General features: G+C 41.5%; 1 protein-coding gene across 3 annotated transcripts; it reads left to right on the forward strand.

The window, feature by feature from the left end:
* Positions 1 to 1,193: 1,193 nt before the first annotated feature.
* Positions 1,194 to 24,299, forward strand: MCM8 (minichromosome maintenance 8 homologous recombination repair factor). 3 transcript variants are annotated; one of them, XM_060272404.1, is made up of 19 exons: positions 1,194 to 1,306; positions 2,538 to 2,698; positions 3,356 to 3,430; positions 4,903 to 4,985; positions 6,270 to 6,419; positions 7,409 to 7,512; positions 7,854 to 8,052; positions 8,619 to 8,704; positions 8,887 to 9,038; positions 10,205 to 10,403; positions 13,572 to 13,602; positions 14,569 to 14,709; positions 14,966 to 15,107; positions 16,858 to 17,053; positions 18,023 to 18,242; positions 19,566 to 19,775; positions 20,962 to 21,038; positions 21,501 to 21,690; positions 22,463 to 24,299. In XM_060272404.1, the coding sequence occupies exons 2-19, from the start codon at positions 2,557 to 2,559 to the stop codon at positions 22,553 to 22,555; spliced, it is 2,490 nt and encodes an 829-aa protein (XP_060128387.1). In that variant the 5' UTR covers positions 1,194 to 1,306; positions 2,538 to 2,556; the 3' UTR covers positions 22,556 to 24,299. The 3 variants fall into 3 exon arrangements, with proteins under 3 accessions (XP_060128387.1, XP_060128385.1, XP_060128386.1); XM_060272402.1 differs by lacking the exon at positions 22,463 to 24,299 and having other exon boundaries at positions 21,501 to 22,050; XM_060272403.1 differs by lacking the exon at positions 22,463 to 24,299 and having other exon boundaries at positions 1,194 to 1,256; positions 21,501 to 22,050.
* Positions 24,300 to 24,316: the final 17 nt, after the last annotated feature.

A 24,316-nucleotide genomic window follows, 5' to 3' on the forward strand; every position in this document is an offset into this window, starting at 1 on the left:
AAATGCCTGTACTGATTTGCTGACCGTGTGACAATTTTGCCTATGTGTGTGTTTTTCCCCAGTCGCTGTTTCGATCAAGGCGTTCTATAGACGGCGGTGGTTTGGTCGATGATTTGTTAATTATCTTATATTATGAACGCTACATTCGCGATGTTATTGGTAAGCCGCCTCGAGGAAAAGCAGCGCAGTGATGCAATAAATCAAATCCAAAGGTTCCCTCTAGCCTCGCTCCAAGCCCTCGTCGCCTCCTCTGCAGAAGAGCAGCGGGGGAGAAAGTGAGAAAAAGCCATCTCTATAACTGCACCACAGATAGGGGGGGTCGTGCAATTGTTTGGAGAAGGAGCTTCCAGGCTCGATTACTATGATTTCATTATTATTATTATTTATTTATTATATTTTGGGGGATGTCTTCTCATCTGGGGCGACAGTAAGAATGCAAGGAGTCGAAAGTAAACGTTTTCGCAATACGTATGTCCTAAATCGAGCCAAGAAACCCTGTTTTCTAAAAGGTTGCACCCATGGCATGCGGTACACGGGGCACGCACACATTTTAAAAATGTCCCGTCAACGCCAGTGCAACTCATTTCTTGCAAACCGTGCAATTTGGGTTTTATTTTTATTTTTTAAGCGAAATAAAACGAACCACACCAAATAGGAATAGGACTTAAGAAAAGAGCGGCAAGTCCCCTATCTCTTTGCTTCTGCAGTCCCCCCCCCTTCCCCTCGCCCCACTTTCCAGGGAGGTGAGAAGAGGCGGGAAATGCTGCTGCCCAAACGCAGCTCGGCTACGGCCTTGGATCTCCCTTCGTCGTTTCCTATGGGGCAAAGGCGTCTGGAATCAAGTTGCGCGCTGGTCTAGCGGCTGCCCCTGCCCGGGGAACCGGGAGCCCAGCCTTTGCCTCGGTTTCCCTTCCCTTCCCCACCAAGCAAAAGTCACCCTAGCCTCCCTATCTCCTCCCAGACAAAAAGAAAGGGAGACTGAAGCGCGGGCGCACCAGCTGTCTCCCTCTGCTCTCCCTTTTGTTGACACCTTTAGGGAAAAGGAGGAGGTTCCCATGGCAACCGGGCAGCCTGCGGGCGCGCGCCTTTCATGGGCTTTCTGAAAGCCCGGCGCATTAGATGACGTAGAAACGAGCGCGCCTTTCATTGGCCTCCTGACGGCCTGGCGACGAAGATGACACGTCAATCGCGCGCCAAAATTCGAAAAGCGGAAGCTGCCTGAGGAAGAACGAGTGGACAGGCCGGAAAGGGGTTTGGTGAGCAGCTGCTGCTTTCAGCTCTCGGGTTGCCCCACAACAGGTGGCAGGTGGGTGTTGGCAGTTTACGTATAAGCTAAGCAAGCTATAGCTTAGGGCCCCACTCTCTTGGTCCGCCCCTCCCCCCAATTCACTATTAATATACTTCTTAATTGTATTTCAGTTCAACAATTACTTTGATAAAATTACATATTTTGTTATGTGCAAATGGCTTCAGATACCTATTAGGTCCAGAAATTACCATATAGCATATACTGTATATTGAACACAAAAAACAGCTACAATTTGTTGTTCGCAAAGGACAACTGGACATATAAAGGGACCCATTATCTTCATTAGCTTAGGGCCTCATCCATAGCTGTCAAGTTTTCCCTTTTCTCGCGAGGAAGCCTATTCAGCATAAGGGAATTTCCCTTTAAAAAAGGGAGAACTTGACAGCTAGGCTTAAATCCGGCCCTGGGTGTGGGTGCTGGTAATAAAAACGAGGCATATCTCCCTGACATGCTAGTTTTCTATGGGAAGAGATGATTGTTGTTGTTATTGGTTAAAGGGGGTTGGACTAGATGACCCTGGCGGTACCTTTCAACTCTATGATTCTATGAACATGTAGTACTTGTACTGTAGTCTGAATGGGTGTAGGCCATATTATAGGCTGGCTATGCTCCTTGAGAACTGCATAATGTCTAACTCTGGCTCAAATGAGAGCATTTGTGGCTCAGGGATGCAAGGTATCGTATCCAGTGCACAGTACTGCTGTTATCTGTGGAATCTTTTTTTAAAAAAAGATTTTGCTGATAAGTATTATCATTATTTTAAAACAAATGTATAGGCTGCTTCACAGCTTAATGCCTTCAAAGCAATGCTCAACACAGAAACAGGCTAAAATGCAGATTCTTTAAAACAATAATCATATCAATAAACTTTAAAATAAAGCCATTTTTTCAGATATATAATTGTTCTGTAGGTCGCACCTTCTTAAACGAAAATGTCTTCAATAGGTAGTGGTGCCCTTGAATATTGTAATTAATGTATGTTGGTTCAAAGAAAATTTCCTTATATTCAATGGGACTTACTCTGACATTTGCATAGGATTGAAACCTAAGTGTCTTCTCTACTCACTGTGCATTGAATCATTGGATTTCCATGCTAGCTCACTCCCAAGTGTTTTACCTACAAGAAGTGGTCATCATTTCATTTCATATATGGATCACTTGCAAGGTGTAATGTTACTTGCCACACATGAATTAAAAGCAACGTCCTTTGGTTTAACTCTGGTTTCAGGTCCCTTAAGAGTGCTGAGATGAGCAATGAACCCAGAGGAAAAGGTTCTGGGCGAGGAGGTGGTGGCTTTCAGAGATGGCGAGGAAGAGGAGCATGGCAAGGGAGAGGAAAAGGACGTGGACAGAGAGGAGAAGGGAAAAGTGCTGGGAAGTCAGAGTCTGGTATGTTAATTCCACAATGTGATTTGCTTTTGTATTGTTATTTTTTAAAGGAAGGTGTTTGTTGTTGGAAGGATAGCATGAAGAAAATGTGTCCTATAATGCAAAGCCTGGAGCTTGGGTTTGCCATATCATGGTCTTAAGATGGAGGGAAGTTTTAAAATCTGAACCCCTTGCAAATGTTGCCTCTGTGTACTGTATGAGCAACTGTTATCTTTTAAAAAATAACTTTTGTTCTAAACTGTATTTTATTTATTATTTTGAATTTATAAATTTATAGCCTATCCTGCCTTCCTAAGGGGAGCCCAGTGAGCCTTTAAACAATAAAATTGCATAAAACATTATGAAATATTACAGGCAGAGCCAGTTTCTTATTCCACAGGGTATGCTAGAAAAGAAGGCATAAATGCCATATGTGGTAAATATGACCCTGTGGACAGGACTGGCACATTTGTTATGATTGTTCTTGCTTTGTGTATTTGCCTTTTGCGGATCTTTTTATATTGCTATATATTTGAATATTTAATACAAATGATATTATATACGGTAATATATTGCAGACATCAGTTAAAAGCAGCATATGTAGGCAGATATATCTCTGAAAAATTGAGAACTGAAAATTGACTAATATCACTAACATTCTTGGGAAATGCCTTTCAGCTGTGCCTCAGTTCATTCAGATGACTCTGGATCAGATTCCTACTTATAGAGGGTGGAAACTATATTTCTCTGAAGGTAAGCTTTTTCTGTAGATATATACAGAACTGACTTGATGGCTTGAGAATAGAATAACATTTTGGCTTGTATTTAATTCTCCTCTTTAACTCAATGCCTGATGAAGCCAAATCCTTGATACTGTATGTTATAAAATACATACTTACGCAAAAAGGACAATTTGAAGTTAATGAGCTTACTAGTACATATTTGCTAGTAGTTTATCATCTTGTCACTTTATATGTAAAGCACTATGAATATTTATGGTGCTATATAAATAAATGGTTTATGTGAGCTGTGTTCAGTAAGTCAATATGCAAACAACTCTTTTTTATATGGTGGTTCCAGTGTGACCAGATATTTTGCATTTCCCTCATAAATGCTGCTCGCTCAACAGCTTCCTTGTCATCTAACCTAAGCCTATGTTTGTGTACTATGAAGTAAATCCAGAAGAGTTCAGTGGGAATTGCTCCTAAGGTCAGCAGAATCCTGTGCAGACTTAGGCATGCCAAAAACCATTGATTGCCTAGCACTGCACAAGATCAGGATGTAAGTGTGTTTGTTGTTGTTTAGTCGTTTAGTCGTGTCCGACTCTTCGTGACCCCATGGACCATAGCACGCCAGGCACTCCTGTCTTGCACTGCCTCCCGCAGTTTGGTCAAACTCATGTTTGTAGCTTCGAGAACACTGTCCAACCATCTTGTCCTCTGACGTCCCCTTCTCCTAGTGCCCTCAATCTTTCCCAACATCAGGGTCTTTTCCAAGGATTCTTCTCTTCTCATGAGGTGGCCAAAGTATTGGCGCCTCAGCTTCAGGATCTGTCCTTCCAGGGAGCACTCAGGGCTGATTTCCTTAAGAATGGATAGGTTTGATCTTCTTGCAGTCCATGGGACTCTCAAGAGTCTCCTCCAGCACCATAATTCAAAAGCATCAATTCTTCGGCGATCAGCCTTCTTTATGGTCCAGCTCTCACTTCCATACATCACTACTGGGAAAACCATAGCTTTAACTATACGGACCTTTGTCGGCAAGGTGGTGTCTCTGCTTTTTAAGATGCTCTCTAGGTTTGTCATTACTTTTCTCCCAAGAAGCAGGCGTCTTTTAATTTCGTGACTGCTGTCACCATCTGCAGTGATCAAGGAGCCCAAGAAGGTAAAATCTTTCACTGCCCCCATTTCTTCCCCTTCTATTTGCCAGGAGGTGATGGGACCAGTGGCCATGATCTTGGTTTTTTTGATGTTGAGCTTCAGACCATATTTTGCGCTCTCCTCTAAGTGTGTTTAAGGTTATAATTTTAGTAGATTTTAATGTCCATAGAACTAGAGTTGGCCATAAGCTTCAGAAAGAATGAGCTGGCTTGTGCATAGTTTTTTTAGGATGGGATTTGAGGAAATGTAATTTCTAATAAAGAAATTGTGTTTTTGAATTCTAAGCAAGATGTTTAAAGGCTGCACCAAAAATGTTAAATAACTAATGAAAATTGTCCAATTCAGCATATGATGACAACTCCCCTTTTGTTCAGAAGATTGAAGCATTTGAGAAGTTTTTTGTGTCTCGAATAGAGCTTTATGATAAGGTAAGTCTTCATAATGTGATCACTTTCTCATTCCTTATCTCTTCTCCCTAGCTTCCACTACCCTATGATCTGTAATAATGATAATGATAATTTATTATTTATATCCTGCCCATCTGGCTGGGTTTCCCCAGCCACTCTGGGCGGCTCCCAATAGAATATTAAAAACACAATAAATACATCAAACATTAAAAACTTCCCTAAACAGCTGCCATCAGATGTTTTCTAAAAGTTAGGTAATTGTTTCTTTCCTTGACATCTGATGGGAGGGTGTTCCACAGGAAGGGTGCCACTACTGAGAAGGCCCTCTGCCTAGTTCCCTGTAACCTCACTTGTCACAATGAGGGAACTGCCAGAAAGCCCTTGGCGCTGGACCTCAGTGTCCGGGCTGAATGATGGGAATGGAGACGCCCCTTCAGGTATACTGGGCCAAGGCCTTTTAGGGCTTCAAAGGTCAGCACCAGCACTTTGAATTGTGCTCGGAAATGTACTGGGAGTCAACGTAGGTCTTTCAGGACTAGCGTTATATGGTCCCAGCGGCTGTTCCCAGTCATCAGTCTAGCTGCCGCATTCTGGATTAGTTGTAGTTTCTGGGTCACCTTCAAAGGTAGCCCCACGTAGAGCGCATTGCAGTAGTCCAGGCATCCCCAAACTGCGGCCCTCCAGATGTTTTGGCCTATAACTCCCATGATCCTTAGCTAAGAGGACCAGTGGTCAGGGATGATGGGAATTGTAGTCCAAAACATCTGGAGAGCCGAAGTTGGGGGATGCCTGCAGTAGTCCAAGCTTGTAAATGATACCTTTTTTTGGATACCTTTCCCTACTGAGGCTTCCATCAGAACCACAAGTAGTAATATTTTCCATGGTGATGACTTTCCTAGAAAGGCTTAACAAGTTATGCAGTGGCCTTTAGAAGATATGTAAAACCCTGTATTGTCAGATGTGGAGGTTGTGGTCTGTTTGGATCCTTGCTGCTGACCGAGTCCTTACTAAGTTTTACAGTGTTCAAATGTATATTTTTAGGATGCATTTATGATTTTATTATGTGTCTTGAAGGCCTTGGTGGGCATAAAGCGAGGCTTCTATTATTATTAATGTGCGTGCAATCAATTAGCAAACTTAATAGCAATCAATACAATTTCAGGAGCGGATCCGAAAGGATCTTTATGTGCTAAACCTCTCGCTCTCACACACCTCACTCTTATCCCGTGTTGCCAGTCTTTCTGAAAACAATTCAGACAAGTCTTTGAAAATACTGTGACAAATTCACACAGTTCTCTTTTATAGGATGAAATAGAAAGAAAAGGAAGTATTCTTGTGGATTATAAAGAGCTGGCACATGATAAAGAATTAATGGAATCAATGCCTGATATTGCTTCTGAATTAAGAGATATGCCACAAAAGATATTGGACTGCATGGGCCTAGCCATACATCAGGTGAGCAGTAAAATTTTGAATGTTAGATCATTCACAGACCTGTATGCATATACTTTTTGGTGGGAGGAAGAGGCGTAAAGTGTCATTTAAGTTTTTTTTTTTTTAAAAAAAAACAAGTGTATGTGAAAGGAAGAGAAACCTATATTTCTAAATTTCTCATAGAACTAGCCAGGGAACTTCCCTCTGCATGACTGTCTTTTATATTTTGATAACCAAATGAGCCAGCAGAAAGAAACTTATTTTTTTTGTGGCTGTGCTGGAGTGTTTTCATAAACAGCTAATGAGTGTTCGATTTTCTAACTTGGCTGCTTGTTTGAAATATGAAGCTTATGAAATCAAAAGACACTTCACCTTTTGGTTTCAGGGATCTGAAGTCTATTTTTTGTGTTATAACTTTGATTTTATGCATGTTTGGCATAAAATGACTTAGGACCACAATACCGCGAGGACCACCTCTCTCCATATAAGCCAACCTGGACCCTTTGTTTATAGTCTGAGGCCCTGTTTGTAGAATGCTCTCCCCAAGGAGGTTCAACTGGTGCCTTCCTTATCTTTAGGTGCCAGGCAGAAATGTTCCTCATCAGCCAAGCCTTTGGATGATTAATATTCTACAGCCTTTTAAATGTGTTTGTGGGAGGGAGGTTATTATTTTGTTGTTTCTCTTTCAGCTATTTATTTGTGCTTTCATCTTGTGGTTTTTATATTGAGAATCACCCCGAGATCTTTGTAAATAAATAAAATAAATAAGCAAGCAATCCTCTTACTTGGATTAAACAAAACTACTCTCAGAGCCAGTATTATGCCTAATAAAAGGATCAGAAAATGATTTTTAAGAAAGGGGGGGTTAAAATGACAATTAAGAATGCAGAGTTTTGATTCTTGAAACCTTTGTGAATTTTTTGTACAGGTTGGAAAATACTGTTCAGTGTTACCAACATCTTTATATGATGGTCGAGGCTTCCTGAGTATTTTTTTTTTTAATGTTATAGGTGCTAAGCAAAGATCTTGAAAAACATGCAGCACAACTTCAGGAACAAGAAGGGCTGTCCATTGATGAAGAACCCATAATTAATGTACCATATATTCATGCAAGGTAGCTATTGCTTAAAAAAGAACAAGTTTTCTTAAGAGGCTCAAACTCCACATGCTCCATGTTATTTGCAAAGCAATGCATTTCTCAGATATTGGAAAATTAGTCTTAAGTTCCATTGAAATCAGTGGCACAAATTATGTTGAATAGCCAGTTGATTCTAACCCACCCCACTGCCAGACTGAGATTTTCAGTCTGATCCTATGGATGTTTTCCCTGAAGAAAATCCCTTTGTGTTAAGTGGTAGTTAGTTCCAAGTACAGGTGTGCATAGTAGCGCTGTAGCTTTTAACATGATTAACTTTCTCTGACAGTCATCTAATTTTCTATATTGTTTTATTTTAGGGTGTACAACTATGACCCACTTACTCAGCTTAGGAATATTCGAGCTAATTGCTATGGGAAATTTGTTGCATTGCGTGGGACTGTGGTTCGTGTCAGTAACATTAGGCCTACCTGCACCAAGATGGCATTTATATGCAGTGCCTGTGGAAATACTCAGAGTTTCCCTTTACCTGATGGCAAATATACTCTTCCTACAAAGGTAATGAACACTTTAAAACCATTTTTTTTAGTCACCGTTTATTATTAGACTGCTGGGACATTAAAACATCAGGCAATAAAGGGAAATGGGTTAACCCTCGGGAGAAACTAGGCTGAATTGCTGAAAATGAACCTGTCCTGTCTTCTGGTTTACTGCCAGTTTATATACATGGTTCATAAATTAAGCTAAAGCATTATTTATCTTCAGAGCATTGTTTGCCAAAGAAGGATTTATGCAAGCAGAAGCCTCTGAGAATTAGTGTGGATGAGCTTTCTGCTCCTCCAAAACAAATGGGATAACGTGAAGTATTATAGTTTCCAGGGTGGCAGCCATGTTAAGTTTGTTGCAGCAAAAATGATGAATCTTGTGCCACTTTTAAGGTTAATAAAAATATTATGGCATAGGTTTTTGTAGAGCAGATGAAGTGCAACTGATGAAGTGGACTCTGGTCCGCCAAAGTTTATTCCATAATAAATTTGTTAGTCTATAAAGTGCCACAAGATTTTTTTATATAAGTACTTTAATATAAACTTTTTTTGTGCTAAACTTGAACATGCATTTTTTAGTGTCCTTTGCCCGAATGTCATGGACGATCATTCACTGCCGACAGAAGTTCTCCTTATACAGTTACTGTGGACTGGCAGTCTATTAAGTAAGTATTTCCCTGCTTCTGCCCTCTGCAGCCTCTGAACTATGCCCTTCTGCAAACTGTTCTAAATCTATACTGTCCTCCTGTTCTCGGGAAGGTTCAGGAGAAAGGGAGGGGCACCATTCGTCTTTAGTCCAGCCCCTGACCAATATCACAAATACAAAAGTATTATAACATAATTCTAGGATTCAAGAGCTCATGTCCGACGATCAGCGAGAAGCAGGAAGAATTCCTCGAACAATAGAATGTGAACTGGCACAGGATCTTGTAGACAGCTGTGTTCCGGGAGATGTGATTACCGTCACAGGCATTGTCAAAGTGTCAAACACTGAGGAAGGTACACTATAACTGGTCATAGCTTTTGTATGTTGACGTTTGTGGCAAGTTTTCTCTGTTTTTGGCAGGGTGAGGGGAAGCGACAAAAGTAATCCAACTACCTGACAATGGTATCTACGTGCGTGAATCTAGTCTAATAAGAAATTATCTTAGGGAGAGCTGCAATAGTGTAGTGCAGTGGGTCTCAACCTCTGCAAAGTAATTTTTTGAACATAATGTGGGGTAGCCCCTAATAAGCAAAGAATTTTAGGTGTACTAGAAATCAGACTAGGGCTGAGCAATATATGGTTTTCAACATCGTGATATATCAGCACCTAAACATTGCAATACAGTGGGACCTCGGTTTAAGAACAGTCCTGTTTACGAATGATTCGGTTTACAAACCGCAAAACCAGAAGTAGTGTCCCGGTTTGCGAACTTTACTTCGGTCTAAGAATGGAATCCGAACGGTGGAAAGGGACCAGCGGTGGGAGGCCTCATTACGGAAAGCGCGCCTCGGTTTAAGAACGGCTTTGGTTTAAGAACGGACTTCTGCAACGGATTTAGTTTGTAAACCGAGGTAGCACTGTAATCGGATATAGCACAATGTCTGAAATTGGGAGATCAGGCGTGGGGATGAGGGAAGGAGCAGCTGCGGAGATGGGATGGGTGAGAGAAGGAGAGGAAGCAGAGTCACCTCCACCACATGATTTTAGTGGGAAGAGATGGGGGGTGCACCAAGCCACTGTCTGTGGGGGCAGCCAGCAAAGATCCACATCCACCGTTGCTGCTACTACTTTCCTGCTGTCTGATAAAAGCTGCTCTGCGGTGCCTTGAAGTGACGGGCGATCAGCTGCCCTCGTCTCCCTCAGCGTGAGGGATGGCAGCTTAGAACAGCAGCATTATCGCTGAGATCATTGTGTGATATCGGCGGTGCCTTGAAACCGGCTGCCCTCCTCTCCCTCATGTGAGGAGAGATATATTGCTGCATATTGTCGGGTCAAGATCATTATCGTGGTGTGATTTCAAAACCGATTTTGGTCAGTATATTGAAAGTGTTATAGTTCTTGTATATATCCTGTATTCAGGAATTATCACCCTGTGTTTGACACTAAATTCCCCCCCCCCCCCCCGGTAATATCCTCATATAGAAAGAATAATGTGACTGTTGCTGTAATATTTTAACAGGAGCATCTAGAAATAAAAATGATAAATGTGTCTTCCTGTTATACATCGAAGCAAACTCTATCAGCAACACTAAAGGACAGAAAGTCAAGGACTATGAACATGGAATAAACCACCAAGCGTGCATGGAGTTTTCACTTAAAGATCTTTATGCTGTCCGGGAAATACAAGCAGAAGAGAATCTGTTTAAGCTCATTGTCAAGTATGTCACTTCTTGCATGTCATTGTGAATATTAGTCTTTGCATACTATCTTGTTTCAAAAATCCTAGATGATCCACTCATGACGCCCTCTCCTCTTCAGTTTTTCACTTCCAGACCCCTTAGTTCATTTAATGTAAGGAAAGAAGGAAGTGTGTGCGTGAATCTGTTTTTCTACAGAAGAATCTCCTTTTAAAATAATCCTTGAAACGCACAACATGGTCTAAGCCTTGTTCTGTGCTCCATTCTACTTATCCGGGACTAGATGGCTTACTGCTAAGTTTAGGACATGAAGCAAATTGTACAGGATTTTTCTTTTGGGGGGGCTATTAGAAGAGGAATCTTAAATGCTCATTCTATGCTCCATAATAATAATAATAATAATAATAATAATAATAATAATAATAATAATAATAATTTATTATTTATACCCCGCCCATCTGGCCGGGTTCCCCCAGCCACTCTGGGCGGCTTCCAACAAAATATTAAAATACAGAAATCCATCAGACATTAAAAGCTTCCCTAAACAGGGCTGCCTTGAGATGCCTTCTAAAGGTCTGGTAGTTGTTTGACCTCTAGTGGGAGGGCATTCCACAGGGTGGGTGCCACTACCGAGAAGGCCCTCTGCCTGGTTCCCTGTAACTTGGCTTCTCGTAGCGAGGGAACCGCCAGAAGGCCCTCGGAGCTGGACCTCAGTGTCCGGGCAGAACGATGGGGGAGGAGACGCTCCTTCAGATATACTGGACCGAGGCCATCCATGGAGTCTAGGACACTGTTCTGAGCTATCTGATGCTTTGGTAGGGCGATAGTGAGTGCAGGTACCGTTTGTGTTACTAGTACACATTGATAAATATCCATAAATACACTTTCCAATGTTAAAACAGTTCTGATATTAACTTATCTTGATCTCAGTAGAAGAGAGATAGTGATTGAACTCAATGGGTGGTGTCAACGAAGTTTTACCCAGAGTAGACTCATTTAAAATAATGATTATGTACATGTCTAAGTTAAGTCCACTAATTTCAGAAGGTCTCCTCTGAGTAAAAGTTAGTTAATTCCACCCAATGGGTCTTAAAAGTGCTGAACTTTGGCAGGATCATGCCCATTGTATTGTTAAGAACTTAGGTTTTGACACTTGCATAGGAGTACCGGTAGTAGTTGTCAGACTTGGTAAGAAAACCCAAGCATCCTTTCTGTTTCTGTAATTGCTATCAAGCTATTACCAGGGCTGTGTGCATTTCATAATTCTGTGTAAGGAAATAGATATGATCATTGAGATCTAAAAATCTCAGCATTCTTTAAAAAAATTTTTTTGTTACCAGCTGTTACAGATGCAGGAAGGAATTTGAAAATGTGCAGGCAATGCTTGTTAATTAGAAGCTGGGTTAGGGTGGCACTGTGGTCCAAACCACTAACCTTCTTGAGCTCGCCGATCAGAAGGTCAGCGGTTCGAATCCCCGCGACGGGGTGAGCTTGTGTTGCTCGGTCCCAGCTCCTGCCAACCTAGCAGTTCAAAAGCATGCCAGTGCAAGTAGATAAATAGGCACCGCTGCAGCAGGAAGGTTAATGGCATTTCCGTGTGCTCTGGTTTCCATCACGGTGTTCTGTTGCATCAGAAGCAGTTTAGTCCTGCTGGCCACGTGACCCGGAAAGTTGTCTGTGGACAAATGCCGGCTCTCTTGGCCTGAAAGCGAGATGAACGCCACAACTCCATAGTCTCTTTCGACTGGACTTAACCATCCAGGGGTCCTTTATCTTTTACCTTTACCTACCTTTTGTGCACGAATAAATGTGGTTGATTCATTACCTTGTTATTATAGACCTCTGGTAAGGGAACCTAATATGCAGGAACAGGAGAGTAAAAGCAAGTTAAGAAACCCCAGTCTGGTCCAAGGTGCAAAGGACATAATTCTCATGAACATGGTGAGCAGTGTGTTGGCGTGCCAGGCAGTGTCTCCTTGTTATTCAGGTGAACAGCACATGTGGGCTGGTACATTCTCTCTCCTTCAGCATCAGCATGATATCACAATGGCCTGTGTCTCTGCTTCCGGTTGGACACATCCGTGTGAGAACACAGTGGCCAGTCTGTGAAATAGGCAGCATCAGCATGAGATCACAGTGGCCAGTTTTTCTCCCTCAGGTGGCTAGCATGGGCCACAGTGGGCAGCCTCTGTCCTTCAGGCAGGGAGCATCATCTTGTGGGGAGAGGCATTCGTTCGTCTTCGTTCCTCTTCCACTCAGGCAGGCAGTAGCATGTGGGCAGAATATTTATTTCCCTTGTGGAAGGTGCCAAAAGCAGGTACATGTCAGCATAATCTCTTTCTCAGTGAGGTGGGCTTAGTTGGGAGCAGATGGTGGACCCTGTATGTTGTTCTCTTAGTGAGGTGGACAGCGGACGTATGAGTGTAGTGGCCATCTCACCGAAATGGGCAGCAGCATGTGAACAGAGAAGCAGCAGGCAAGGCAAAGAGCAGGCAAGTAGGCAATCCATCTATTACAGGGCCTCTCTACTTACAGGAAGTGGACGGGGGTGGCACTGTGGTCTAAACCCCCGAGCCTCTTGTGCTTGCTGATCGTAAGGTTGGCAGTTCAAGTCCGTGTGAAGGGGCGAGCTCCCATTGCTTTGTCCCAGCTCCTGCCAACCTAGCAGTTCGAAAGCACACCAGTGCAAGTAGATAAATAGGTACCACTGCGGCGGGAAGGTAAACAGTGTTTCTGTGTCCTCTGGCTTCTGTCACGGTGTTGCATTGTGCCAGAAGCAGTTTAGTCATGCTGGCCACATGACCCGGAAAGCTGTCTGTGGACAAACGCCGGCTCCCTTGGCCTGAAAGCGAGATGAGTGCTGCAACCCCATAGTCGCCTTTGACTGGACCTAACTGTCCAGGGCTCCTTTACCTTTTCATTAGAAGCCAAAGCAGGGGCGTATGACTAGTAACTCAGTGCCCTACATAGCACCTTGCCCCTCTCCATGACTGCTAGGAGCAGAATAAACCGTGAACTGTGCATGCAGATTTGCTTAAATAGCACCATGTATGTAGAATTCAGTTTATGCTATGAAATCTATATTCTTTTAGCAAAACACTTGTGGGGGGGTTTATTGACGCAGAACATGCACTACCCTGGGTACTTGTTTTAAATTATGTGTTAATTTGGTTTTTCTCTTCCTTCTAGTTCTCTTTGTCCTACTATCTACGGTCATGAGGTAAGTTCATCCCAATGGAAAAATTCCGATGGCTGTTCTAAATGCTCTCCGGAAAACGTCCCCCATCCCCCCTATAACCTAGTTTTTGTCAACTGGTTGGAAATCCAGAATGTGTAACTTGGAATATGAGATTGGGGTGTTCTTCGCTCTTTTGTCCCTTGTAGGATTCAGTCAGTTATGTTAGCATTAAAAAAAGATAAATCCCATATTTTCTCATATGGCCTAGGCCTGTTCTGAAACCCTCTGACAAATTGTACATTGGCTGCCTTTTCATTTTTAAAAATGTACCGGTATGTTTTCATTTTTCAGTTGTTATGCTGCAGTGTTTGTAATTATTTTTATAGGAGTTTCTTGTTTCTATCTTCAATAAATAGATTTCTTGTGAGTTTAAAACAATGAAACCATCAATCTTTTTATTGCCTTGTTTCTGATACACGCAAGTCCTGCTTTTTGAACACCATTTATTCCCAGGAAATAGTTTGTTAGGCGGGTTTTCACATAATGAGCTGACAGTTTCCATTATTTCTAATGGGGACATTTCTAGTCTGTGTTTCTAGTCTAGTCTCCCTCCTTTCCTCCATAGTTTCTGCCCAGAACTGCTTAAGCCAACCAACAAAAGACAAAGGAAGAACTGACTTGTCTGATCTCTCCTCCTCCCTGATTTGTTTGATTTCCTTCCCTCCCTCCATGGTTTCTGCCCAAAATGTCTGCTGCCAACCAGTAAAACTCAAAACAATTAAGGAAGTGGACAAACTCCGGCTATTCAGGTACCTGAATCAGCCATTTGTGTAGCAAGGTTTGGGTATAATTCTTTGTGTTCAGATAAATGAGCATTTCAGCCATTGTGCCTGCCCCTCTTCAGGCTGGGATTCTCAAGCTCCTATGAGGTATGAACAGACCACATGTGGACTATGTGCCGCTGCCTTGAGCTAATCCATTCCAATGTATCATGCTTCCATTTAACAGATTGTGAAAGCTGGCTTGGTGTTGGCATTGTTTGGAGGCTGTCAAAAGTATATGGATGATAAAAATCGGATTCCTATTCGAGGAGACCCTCATCTTCTGGTGGTTGGAGATCCAGGACTGGGGAAGAGTCAGATGTTGCAAGTATATATTATTTCAAGTGTATATATATATATATATATATATATATATATATATATTCATTTATTAATGAATAGTGCTTTTTTGTTGTTGTTTTTTCTTACCGACATCCAAAGTGTTTTTTAAAAGTGTACTTTAGCGCCAGCTATATCAATCTGAATGCAGGGAAAAGACGTATATTCTTCAATGGGGATGTTGTTCTTTTTAGTACAAGTAAATGCATAGTATGCAAAACTAGCCTTTACCATTCGTTTCTTAGGCTGTATGCAATATTGCACCTCGTGGTGTGTATGTGTGTGGCAACGCGACGACTGCGGCTGGTCTGACTGTAACTCTGTCCAGAGACAGTTCTTCTGGAGATTTTTCTTTGGAAGCTGGTGCCCTTGTGCTTGGAGATCAAGGTACTATAGAAGTAATCCTCTCTGTGGCTGGAAATTTTGAGCTGATGCATAATCTCTTCAGCTGGTAGCTGATATGGTACATTACCTTGTTAGTTCTAGAAATCTTTAAAAAAACAACGGTGGCTGTAGGCTTCAAAGCACATTTTCACATTGACTTTGGTATTACAACACAGAAGGCTATAACTAGTCCATTCTCCATTTGTGATCTTGTAGGAAGTTAGTTTTTGCTTTACCCCCTTTTCTGTCTGGGTATTTGATAATTTACTGGAAGATGATCCAGCTCACAAGGTGGGCAGAATATTTACAGTACCATGGTGGATGGATGAATTAGGGCGGCCAGTTGCAAATGAGGATAGGTCTTTACACACACACCTTTTTAATCCCCCCTGTTTTATGATTTAAAATACTCATTTTACATCCTGAAGATATCAGTGACTTCCTTTCTTCTCTTTCCATGGTTCATTTTACATACCATAAATCCTTGAATATTTTACAAAAACTGTACCATTCAATATTATATTCCATTATTACATCCATCAAAACATATTTACACCTTTGGATTCATCTTAATGCTGCCAACATTTCCAGCTATATGCAATTATTTCCCATATATTCAATAAACGTTTTCCAATCTGCTTTAAATGTACAGTCATACCTCGGTTTAAGTACACCTCGGTTTGAGTACTTTCAGTTTAAGTACTCGCGGACCTGTCTGGAACGGATTAATCCACTTTCCATTACTTTCAATGGGAAAGTTCGCTTCAAGTTAAGTACGCTTCAGGTTAAGTACGGACTTCCGGAACCAATTACACTCATACCTCGGGTTAAGTACGCTTCAGGTTGAGTACTCCGTGGACCCGCCTGGAACAGATTAATCCACTTTCCATTACTTTCAATGGGAAAGTTCGCTTCAGGTTAAGTACAGACTTCCGGAACCAATTGTGTTTGTAAACCGAGGTACCACTGTATGTTCTTCTTGTTCTCTTATTCTATATGTTAGGTCTACAAGCGTATATTCCATCAGTTTAAATTGTGTATATTCCATCAGTTTAAATTGTGTATATTCCATCAGTTTAAATTGCCATTGTTCTTTATTTGGGACCTCACTCGTTTTCCATTTTGGGGCTAACAAAACACGGGCTGCAGTAGTGGCATACATAAATAACCTTTTTTGACACCTGGGAATTTCAGTCCTAATTATCCCCAACAGAAAGGACTTTGGTTTTTTGGGGGAAGGTACTTTTAAACATTTTTTTCCTCAATTCATTACGGATCATTTCCCAGTACTCCTTTACCCTTCTACAAGGCCCCTACATATGAAATAATGTTCCCCCCACCTCTTTGCATCTCCAGGTCTTCTCCACTTTCTAGCTTGTCATGCAGGCAGGAACCTTTTCCTCTTCTGCATCGGACCACTCTAGTTTGCATCTAGTCCCCCTTCTTTTCAAGTAGATGATCACTACTGGCTTTACTTCTGGCACTGATAATCTGATGGGTGGGTTGGCATGAGTAACTGTATGTGCACAGCCCACTTCAGTGCATGCGGACCTTGACAAAGCCAAATGCTAAAGTTTGCCAGAACCTATTGCCACGCTTTTTTAAAAACACACACATTCAAATATAGATTGCATAGCTCCAGTTGTTGAAAGTGCTGGTTCAAACAGGTTTTTGGCGCATCATCTTCACTCTCTGCTGCCTTTCATTTACCAAGTTTATGAGAGTAAACTTTTTTTGTCAATTTGTTCTTCAGGTATCTGTGGAATAGATGAGTTTGATAAGATGGGTAACCAGCACCAGGCCTTGCTAGAAGCTATGGAACAGCAAAGCATCAGCCTCGCCAAGGCTGGTATTGTTTGCAGTTTGCCAGCGAGGACGTCAATAATAGCGGCTGCAAATCCAGTTGGGGGACACTACAACAAGGCCAAAACAGTATCTGAGAATTTAAAGTAAGTACTTCTAAAATGCATGCATCAGAAAGAAAGAAGGGGGGATTTTTTTTCATTTTAAAAATGACTTTTAAGTCTGCACCACTGATTTTGTCAGAAAGGTGACCTTTCTCGAGGGGATTACTTATTTCTCCTTTTAAATGTTCAATGTGAATACTCTCCACACCCCCCTTTTTTGTTGAATGTTGTACAATTCTGAACAAGAAGGAAACAAATTACCGTACTATTCCATGTATAACACACCCCCATATAAGACACCCCCTATTTGTGGGGACTAAAAATTAAGAAAATGGGGGGAGATTGCCCAGAGTGTTGAGCTTTTTTGGGGGGGGGTTGCTGCCGAAAATCACTCACCTCACAACAATACAAACACAACACGTAGGCTAATAGTTACTAGAAAATATATAATAGAATAATGATATTTGTTATTCTGTTATATATTTTCTACTAACTATTAGCCTACATGTTGTGTTTGTACAGTATTGTTGTGATTGAAAATCACTTACCTGCCTTGCCAACGCTAACACTCACGTGTGTCGCAACTGCCTCCTAACGTCTGTCCCCTTGCTGGCAGAAACAGCCTATTGCCCGCCCAATTGCCGCAGCAACACCCAATCAACACCACCCCTTGCCGCAGACACCAATAACACGCTACATACCATCTCTGGCTCGCGGCATCAACCAATCCCACGTCCCCCCTAGGCACTACCCATGTATAAGACGATCCTCTATTTTAAACATATTTTTTCAGTAGAAACACCTAGACTTATACATGGAAAAGTATGGCATGTTCAAATTGATGTAAACTTGTATATAGAATTTCTTCCGCTCAAGAGACCTCAAATTATTTTGAATTCCTCACACTAACTATGTTTTCAGGTATGCTATGCTATAGATAGAGTGTACCCAGGGGTATATGTGTGTGTTTAAGCACATGCATTGTACTTGTGGGTTTTTCTTTCCGTGTAGAATGGGGAGCGCTTTATTGTCGCGCTTTGACTTGGTGTTCATACTGCTGGATATACCGAATGAAGATCATGACTACTTGCTTTCCGAACACGTGATGGCAATGCGAGCAGGAAAGCAGACAGGATGCAGCAGTGCAGTAGTGCTTCGCGCGAGCTCTCAGAATTCGAACATATCGGTCCTTGAAGCCGTTTCAGACAAACCGTTGTCGGAAAGATTAAAGGTAGTACATACTGCTCAGATTTCCTGGCCCAAAACCACCCTATCTCTCTAGGCAATGATCAGAGGCTGCCATGAAATGAATTTTAGGAGCTCGCTTGTTCAATTTTTCTCCTGTTTTAAGTATCTAGAGTGCTACTGTATCCAAAGGGGTTTTTTCACATCCAAGACTATATTTTGTTGTAATAAAAAGGAAGGCGAAGTTTGAGGCAGGAAATGCTTCCTGAAACTGGGCACCACAGGGATATGCCAGATTTAGATATAATTTTTATTATGAGGATTTTTGTAATCCACTTTTTGAGAGACTCTTTGTCAGGGACCGTGCTGAGGAGGGCTGCACTGAGGAGAAGTGGTGGGGGCCCCCTCCCCCTGATCCTGATCAGGATCCTGAATCTTCCCAGGAGCAGTGGGACAGTATAAATTTGGAACAGTGGTTTGCAGAGGGACATAGTTCAGAAGGCAGAAGTTGGGAAGAACTGGGTGGTGAACAGCTAGGAGAAGAAGAACTGGGAGAGAGAGTTAACAGATTCATCAGCCTAAGGTCAAGGAGAGCAGATAAAGTGGCAGTACAGAAAGCACAGTGGTTGTGAGATCAGGTTGCCAGACGCAGAAGTGATGTGGATTACTAGGGGGGAAGTGGGTGGAACCCTTAATGGGGAGCACCTCCATCCCTAGGAATGGATTCATTCTTCTCTCGCTGTGATCATTAAAATTTCTAACTGGTAAGAGACTCCTTTCACTTTGTTCTGCTTATCTACTGCCAAAGGGCAGTGTGTGTTGGGGGGGGGGAGCCGAGTCCCTGAAGCCTGACACCCTTGGGGAATATAAAGCAGGATATAAGTATTCAAAAGGATATAAGTATTCAAGTGCCCTGTGTGGTGGTCTGCTTGTGTACGGGGGCTTTTCAGCTCCCCGCTTCCCAACAACTGCCCTTCTCGCCAACTCCCAATTCCTCTGATGATATCCCATGAAGTACCGTACAAAGATATGCCAGTGGATGGAAGTCTATTCCCTTTCCCTGCTTGCACAAAAACACTTTCCACTTACACCCAGGATGGGAAGCTGGTTCTCAGCCATTGCGTTTGCTGTATAGCATTTCAGCGTTCAAAGCATTTTTACATGTGTTACAGCCATTCTCACAATCTTCCCTGTGTTGTGATTATCTGTGAGGCAGAGTGACTTACATGAGGTGAGAGACTTCAGCCTGGGTCTCCCAAGTTTCTGACTCTTACCTGTGGGAGCCACAGTGGTTCAGATCTGATGGCACTGTCCACTTCTGCAGCAGGGTGGAATGCTGCAATACCTAAAGCGTGTTTTCAATCGTCAGGTCATTCCGGGAGAAAATTTTGATCCAATTCCGCACCAGCTGTTGAGGAAGTATGTTGGCTATGCCCGTCAGTATGTGCACCCCACGCTATCTCCAGAGGCCGCTCAGGTCCTCCAGGAATTCTACCTTCAGCTCCGACAGCAAAGCCAAAGAGCAGACAGCACACCTATCACCACACGGCAGTTGGAGTCGCTGATACGTCTTACCGAGGTTTCCTTTCCTTTTATATTTCTTGCCGCTTGGATTTCTTGTAATAGGAAAGTTTTGACAAGTGACAGATGGCTCAAATTCTCGTGATTTTAATGTGAGCGGTGGGAGACAGCACAAATATTTTCTTTAAAAAAAACCTAATTTAAATAAATAGACGTAATTCCATCAACCTGGTAAGACTGGATTTGGATCAAATCTGAGTTGCCAGATTCTTGAGAAAACCCGCGCCATCTTTTTTTTTTTGAATGCTTCTACCCTCTTTTTTTGTAAATAAAATTGAGGATACTAAAAGTTAACAAAGTGGGCTCAGCCGTGTTCGCTCTCTTCCGTTTTTGAATGGCTCCCTTGTAACTTCAGCCTCAAAGTAGAGATACTCCTTAAAATTTAATGCCAGAAAAGATCTTGCAAACATAGAGATATTCCACTGGATATCTCACTTTTTAAATACGATTCTGCTGGTGCAACCCGGATTATCTGTTCTTTCAGTATCTTGGGGCTGATTCAACTTTACTTCTCTCTCCCCAATCCATTACATTGATGCTCTAAGCAGTGATGTGCTCTTTTTAATCATTTCTTCAGCACAAGCATTTCAGCTTGCTAAATGGAACAATCCCTATTCTTCCTCTCTAATTTTAAACTATATGAAACTGCCTTAAACTGGGTCACACCATTGAATCTTCTAGCCCAGCATTACTTATTCCATCTGTCAGTGGTTCTTCAAGGTCTTGGCACAGGGACATTTCCCAGGTTAGTTGCTTGATGTCCTTTAAGTAGAGATACCAGCGATTAAACCTGGGGCCCTGTGTGTACGAAGCATGTGTTCTCAGCCAGCACTGTTGGAGTTCTGTTCTGTTCTGTTCTTTCCTAAATGCCACAAAATTCAGCAGCTTTGCTGAACTATATCCACATTCAAACTGAAAAATGTAGTGAGTATTTGTCTGTATTTTTCAGATGCTGGTGCAAACTCCTTTCACGTAGCTTTTCTGATCTGAATAAATTAGGGAGGTGACAAGGTTGGTTATTGCAAAGGGTTATTGCTGACTAAATCCCACTTGCAGTACCCGTTGAAGTCAATGGACTTAAGTTAATCAGGCCCCTTTATTTCAGCAGGTCTACTCTCAAGTATGACCTGGATAAAACCCATAATATTAATTTTAATTATTATTTGTTTGTTTGTTTGTTTAAGGCACGTTCAAGGTTAGAATTAAAAGAAAAGGCCACCAAAGAAGATGCTGAAGATGTCATAGAAATAATGAAATACAGGTAGTATGCATCAGAATAAAACCCAATTTACAGCAAACCAAAGGTCTGTGGGACTCTCATGCACACCTGGTGGTGCTTTTATTTATTTCAGTGATATGTACACATTTTCCTGCGGGGAGGGGGGGGGATCCTCACCTGGGCTGTCCCTCCACTCACTGTACTAGTCAGGAATATGCAAATTGAACTGCTCAAATTCAGCGGCTCCAATGTTCACAATAGGCCCAATGCCACATTCCCCATTGGGTACAGGGAGTTGTTTACTACACTAGAATGGAAGGAGAAGCCATGGATGATGGCAGGTGGGGGAGAGAGCTCTAATTGATCGATCCACTGGTGATTCCCTCCATTGCCTGCAACAACAGCTTCAAGCTTGCTTTTATGGTTAACTCTTCCAAAGGCACTTCTCTGCCTAGTTTTACGCCTTCATTGTTTGTTGATGTTTCTGTGTGTTTCCTCTTCAAGCATGTTAGGAACTTACTCCGATGAGTTTGGGAAGTTGGATTTTGATCGTTCGCAACACGGTTCCGGAATGAGCAACAGGTCGCAAGCAAAGAGGTTTGTTTCTGCCCTTCATCGTATTGCAGAAAGAACCTACAACAGCCTTTTTGAGGTTCAACAGCTGCGGCAGATTGCAAAGGAGGTAAATGTAAAAGTAAGTAAAAATAAAATTGTGTATTTTGAAAGGATTAAGTTTGGTATTGGAATTATCAGTTGGAAAAACAAGTTCCAATCCCAGCATCTGTACTTTCATGGTTCATAATCATATTGCTCCAGCTTTGATCGCTCAACTTTGCCTACGTATTTAGAAATTGTATTTGAGATTGGTTTCCCTGCTATAATATATCATGTAACATCAGCACCACAAACTTTGTTGTTACTGAAACTTGCCTTTCTTCTTGAACAGCCTGACATTTGTGAACCATCTTGAAATGTGTTGCAATTTCTGCAAATTTTACTTTTTCTGCAGTATTTTGCTCTATGAACACTGACAATTGTATAGATAACTTAGGACATTCAAAAAAATTTAAAAATAAATTCCTTCCAGTTGGACCTTGGAGACCAACTAAGTTTGTTATTGTCATGAGCTTTCGTGTGCATGCTACAGGAACGAATTTTTTTATTTTGTTTCGACTATGGCAGACCAACACGGCTACCTACCTGTAATTAGGACAGTCAGAGAGAGTTGTGCCCTGCTGCACTTTAACTGGACGGGCTTGTATTAGCTTAGGTGAATTTTTGATCCCTTCACCCTTTCACATAGTAGATACTTGTGTCACAAATTGTTTTTGAAATTCCCTTCCTGATGAAAAATATTTAAATACTGTAGTTTAAATATCCACTTCTTGTGAGGAAAGAGGCTTATAGCATAGTGTGTATGTAGTGTTTTGTCTGTTCAGATAATAAACTGTGTGTGATTCTTTCAGGTAGCTGACTTTGAAAACTTCATTGGATCTTTAAATGATCAGGGTTATTTCTTGAAAAAAGGTCCAAGATTGTATCAGCTTCAAACTATGTGAAGGAATTCAGCAACCAAACTAACTGATTGTTGGAAGAGGATCAGTAGAAGACAACACGATACTCTGTTATGGCTACCAAGGCTTAAATGGAAGACCTTTTTAAAAATCTGTAAGAATTTTTTGAAAATCTTCAAAAGGCACTGCAAGAAAGAATATTAATTCAACATGTTTAATTTCAGCTACAATGATTTAAAATGCTTAGCAGATTCTCATGTTGCATTCTGCAGTAAGCACACTGGCTGTATGCAGACAAGCAGAAACATACAAGTTTCTTTTGTGTTCACAAAAGGCTTCCTTTGCTTTCAGTTTGTGTGGTGGTTTTCAGAGGTGAGGTGTGCTGCTGGTCTGGTTGCTGTTAGATCTTGCATACCCCACACATTCACTGTTTTGCGTGTCGGTTGAAAAGGCTTCCTTTTAAAGTTTTTATCTCAGTTCGAACTGTAGCTCACTGATTCAAACGTGACAGCAAACAGTGGTAACCAATAAACAGGAGATGGACATAGGAGCCATATATGAGAAGGGAGTATGAAATTGTGTAACTCATTCATGATTCTTGTATGAGTGATTGCCTTTTAAAATGTTCATTTTGAAAACTTTGGCACACTAGTATTAAATGTTGATATTTTGTTTAAATGCAACAAATAATGTGCTCCGTAATTATATTGGGTTGCATCCAGCCAAGGTATGCTTGGGGTAGATTCATTGGATTTAAAGTTAGTCATGTTCATTCATTTCAATGGTTCTATTCTAAGTGTAGCTAATATTGGATGCAACCCATAATATTTAGCATGGTTTTTTAAAAGGGACAGAAAGTGTGTCAAGTGAAGGAAATGTGATTTTGAAATAGTTCTACCGGTATATTGTATTGAAATTATCCTTGGCTGATAGCCAGTTTCATAGGCAGGTTTTGAAGATTGTTAGACCACTTACAATCAACCATAGGCTTGGGAACACTGGAGAAATTTCCAGCACAGGGCACTAATACTGTTTTAGAATGTTAGTATTTTTCCATTACATTTGTATAGAAGAGAAAGGTATCAGCTATGACTTACACCCATGAATGTATTGAATTTGCTTATGGGTAGAATGTGAATACTTTGTGCCGTTCCCCATGCTGTGCCTACCTGTTGTTGGTTAGGTGGAAGAGGAGGGTTGGGTCTTGCATGATCGTTTGGGAATAATAGACCATTGCTGTTCAAGTGATTCACAGCCTGAACTAAGGCAGCTCACAACAACAGCATTGCCACCATACAAATATACAGTAAAAAGTTTAGGGGTGCATAGTTGGGTTAAAGCTGCAGCCCTTGTCTTCAAAGGTTTAAGATGACTCATGTAGACAGTCTTGTAGCCTTTGAATTGATCAGGTTCTGTTGCTGCGTCTATAAAAATACAGTACCTTAAATTCAGAAAAAAACCAAGCTGCCGACATTTTAAAATTACGGACAGAGTCAACACCCCCCTCCTCAGCCTGCTGTTACATCCATCTATTTATTTGTGTGCAATAAAGCTATTCTGTTTTGTTTTAACCATTCGTTTATTGGTTTCTGTGAATAAAGTCATTTTTAAAAAGAAAACACTGTTATAATTTTTTGTTCAATGGTTTGAGTGCAATAAAGCTATTTAAAAACAGCAACCACCACTTACTGCTTTGATTAAATAGTCATTTATTGCTTTGCATGCCACAAAGCTATTTTTTATCATGACTTTCATTTTAGGTGTTAAGCTGTGGATACCTAAAAAACAACCCACCAGCTGCCTTTG

Source organism: Zootoca vivipara, chromosome 3 (genome assembly GCF_963506605.1).
Source record: "Zootoca vivipara chromosome 3, rZooViv1.1, whole genome shotgun sequence".
Classification (NCBI taxonomy): domain Eukaryota; kingdom Metazoa; phylum Chordata; class Lepidosauria; order Squamata; family Lacertidae; genus Zootoca; species Zootoca vivipara.

Excerpts from the sequence above, each read along its gene's own strand:
- MCM8 (XM_060272402.1), top strand. The coding sequence starts at position 2,557 with ATGAGCAATGAACCCAGAGGAAAAGGTTCTGGGCGAGGAGGTGGTGGC. Across the intron at positions 3,431-4,902 it reads GAAACTATATTTCTCTGAAG|CATATGATGACAACTCCCCT; the intron begins GTAAGCTTTTTC and ends TGTCCAATTCAG. Across the intron at positions 17,054-18,022 it reads ACAGTATCTGAGAATTTAAA|AATGGGGAGCGCTTTATTGT; the intron begins GTAAGTACTTCT and ends CTTTCCGTGTAG.